Here is a 3,432-nt window from a genome sequence, read left to right as displayed (position 1 = left end):
TAAATAGGTCTCATTCTGTGGAACTGTGGAGTGTTTAGCCCTTAGAAATTGTGTATTGGCCAGGAGAGCATGCCACTCTCCTCTGTATGGGGAGCGAACATAAATCTGTATCTACTCTGTTTAGAGGGACCAGGCTCATGGCCAGCTATATCCCTTGGCCACTGGTACAAATTGAAATACTTTTCTGACTCATAGTTTCATAGAAAAGAACTGGGGCTTTTAACATTATAGACAAAAAATAATTCTTTCCTAGTGCGATCTGTCCATCAACTGTGAACTGCCTCTTTGTGCTAAGTTTTCTATATATTTTGAAAATCATGTGATTCATTTCATAGCAACTTATCTCACCCATTGCAAAGAAGAAACATATGAAAGAATATCCCAGTAAGACAGGAAGTAGTTTTACTGTTTTCTGGTGAATTTTAGTGGAACAGAAAGTGTTCAACCTATGAATCTACATTTACAAACAAGAACGCTTTACTTGGTATAGAAAGATACTCAGTCACAAAGGAAGGGTTTAACAGGAATACACTTCCAGGATTTCTGGTCTGTTATCCTTAGCATTTGCTAGGCTTTTCACTTTTTAGGTTTGTGTCTATAGATCTTTACCCAATATGCATTGGATAGGTTCTTTCATGTATTAGGATCTGACTCAGTTGGTCTTGGAATTTTGAATTAAAGTTTAATACATTACCCTGCTTGCTAAGCAATTCTATTCATTTAACTTGGAATATTTTTTTAGTCTACTTTAAAAAAAAAAAGAGTCTGAGTTAGAATTTGGACAGGGGTTCTTCAGAAAAACATCTGTTCTATTATCTGGATGGTATCTCACTGCTAACAGGTAACAGCAATGATTTTTAGTTAAATACACACACGTGTGTGTGTATAAAATCAGCTCCCTTAAACATATTTGTGATGTAAGTCAAGAATTTTCTTTCAGATGATAAGAGGAGAGTGAGCATTTACTTCTTATGAGCCAGCAGCTGGGCTTATGTAGTCATATCATTATATACACTGTTCATTTTAAATAATTGTGTGGCATATGGACAGATAAGCCACCACATCACAATGATTATTCTGATAGCTGTGTAGGGGTGAAAAAGTACTTTTCCAACCCATCAGTTGTACTTGGTATTTTCAAAGTCCATGAAAACCTGGTTTAGCTGCCAAAGGAACAAGCCAAATTATGAGTAAGGAAGCAGTGCTTGGTATGTGTGTGCACGTTCGGGGGGTGGAAGGGAGGTGTCCTGAAGGACCTTAAATAGAATCAGAATCCTTTTTTTTTTTTTTTCCGGTCTGAACTTTGAGTGTGAGATTCTAAGGAGCTAGCTTCTTGCCTGTTGCCTGTCTTCCCAGAGCATCCAGGGACATGAGAAATGGCACTGCAGTCAAAGAGTTCATCCTCCTAGGCTTTCCCGGCATCCAAGGACTGCAGATCCTGCTCTTCATAGTCATCTTTTTCATCTACATATTAACCCTTGCAGGTAATGGGCTCATTATTACCATTGTCTGGGCTGAGCCCAGGCTACAAACTCCAATGTACTTCTTCCTTTGCAACTTGTCCTTCCTGGAGATCTGGTACACCACCACAGTCATCCCCAAACTGCTAGAAACTTTTGTGGTGGCAAGAACAGTTATCTGCACCCCCTGCTGCCTGCTGCAGGCCTTCTTCCACTTCTTCCTAGGCACCACGGAGTTCCTCATCCTCACCACCATGTCTTTTGACCGTTATCTGGCCATCTGCAAGCCCCTTCGCTATCCCACCATCATGACCAGCAAGCTATGCCTGCAACTGGCCCTCAGCTCTTGGGTGCTGGGCTTCACCATCGTCTTTTGTCAGATGGTACTGCTCATCCAGTTGCCATTCTGTGGCAACAATGTCATCAATCACTTCTACTGTGATGTCGGTCCCATCTTGAAAGCAGCCTGTGCAGACACAAGCATTTTGGAGCTCCTGGGTCTCTTGGCAACCATCCTGGTGATCCCAGGGTCACTCCTCTTCACTGTGATTTCTTATATCTATATCCTGGCCACCATCCTACGGATTCCTTCAGCCACTGGCCGCCAGAAGGCTTTCTCTACCTGTGCCTCTCACCTGACGGTTGTCTCCCTGCTCTACGGAGCTGTTTTGTTCATGTACCTGAGACCCACGGCACACTCCTCCTTTAAGATGAATAAGGTGGTGTCAGTGCTGAATACTATCCTCACACCCCTTCTGAACCCCTTTATTTACACAATTAGAAACAAGGAGGTGAAAGGAGCCCTAAGGAAGGCAATGGCTTGGCTGAAGACTCATCATCCAGAGTAAAACACGAAATACATGGAAATGAACTTGATGCAGATACAACAATTAACTGTGAGAGGATTCTGAATTAGATAAAGAGATGCAAGAAAATTATGATGGAGCTTATAGGGGACTTAGTGTGTAAGTCCCCTGTAAGTGGACCAGGAGTCCCCCTTAAAGCAGAGAAGTGACTTATTCTTCCACAAGGAAATCCCACAACACCTTCAGATGCATAAGGGAAAATTCAGGACTTTCTCAAGTATAAGCTGAAAGTAGAAACCACTCAAGTTAGAGACAATGGTCAGTAACTTAAGAAAATGTAAGGAATCCTGTCTCTCTCTTTGTCTATAATCATCCTCTTTGCCTCATCTCCTTGTCAAAGGCATAAAGCATCCCACATCTCATTTTCTCACTACTTGTCTTCTTCATAGTAGAAGTCTCTGTAAGTCTTCTAATCAATTCTGATGGTCTTTCAAAAGTGTTTGAAATGAACCAGGTTTTTGTTTGACAATGTCTCAACAAGGGAGCTTCTATCTTGATGTAATACAAATTTTTAGATAAACCGAAAGGAGTTTATTGCCAGATAATATACCAAAACTTGAGGACATCGTGTGAAAATTTCCAATTGGATGATGACAGTTTCTATGCTTCAATCTAGATAATCCATGTGTTTAGGAAACCAGCAGATGTCTCAGAGCCAAAATAACTGTGAAGGCTTTCTTGCTGGAACACTCAGCCCCAAGGTTACATTAAGTTCAGAGCTTGTAGGTAGAGTTAGCATGTAGTTCCTTAAGGCAGGTGACAAGCATATTGGTTTCACCTTGTTCTAGAGTAAGACATCTGGCAGAAAAAGTTTTTCAGAGAATGATCACGCAGGTGAGCCAGGCTGTAATAGTGACTATTAGGGATGTGCCTCTTGCAACAGCAAGAAAAGACTATCATTTAAAGCCCATTGAAAGTATGATTTTTAAAGGATTATTGTGTATTTCTTTTAGTATTGAATTGAAAATTGCAAGTGCAAAACAAAGTGTAATGAGGTAAAACTGTTATTACCTGATTTTATCTTAGAGAGGAGCGATCTTAGGGCTGGGCGGGGGAAATCGGTCATTTGAAGGCAAAGAGAGAGACCCAAAGGACATGAATATTAT

The 3,432-nt window shown here is 41.0% G+C and overlaps 1 protein-coding gene across 1 annotated transcript; it reads left to right on the top strand.

The window, feature by feature from the left end:
- The first annotated feature begins 1,362 nt into the window (after positions 1–1,362).
- LOC105094497 (olfactory receptor 6X1) lies at positions 1,363–2,342 on the top strand. Its single transcript, XM_010986536.3, has one exon. It carries the CDS (start codon positions 1,370–1,372, stop codon positions 2,306–2,308), a length of 939 nt encoding a protein of 312 aa, XP_010984838.1. The 5' UTR covers positions 1,363–1,369; the 3' UTR covers positions 2,309–2,342.
- Positions 2,343–3,432: the final 1,090 nt, after the last annotated feature.

This window comes from Camelus dromedarius, chromosome 34 (assembly GCF_036321535.1).
Source record: "Camelus dromedarius isolate mCamDro1 chromosome 34, mCamDro1.pat, whole genome shotgun sequence".
NCBI classification, from domain to species: domain Eukaryota; kingdom Metazoa; phylum Chordata; class Mammalia; order Artiodactyla; family Camelidae; genus Camelus; species Camelus dromedarius.
Note: the sequence above shows the minus strand (reverse complement) of the source record. Positions and strands in the feature narration are given on the sequence as shown.

Coding starts and splice junctions, on each gene's coding strand:
- LOC105094497 (XM_010986536.3), top strand. CDS start 1,370: ATGAGAAATGGCACTGCAGTCAAAGAGTTCATCCTCCTAGGCTTTCCC.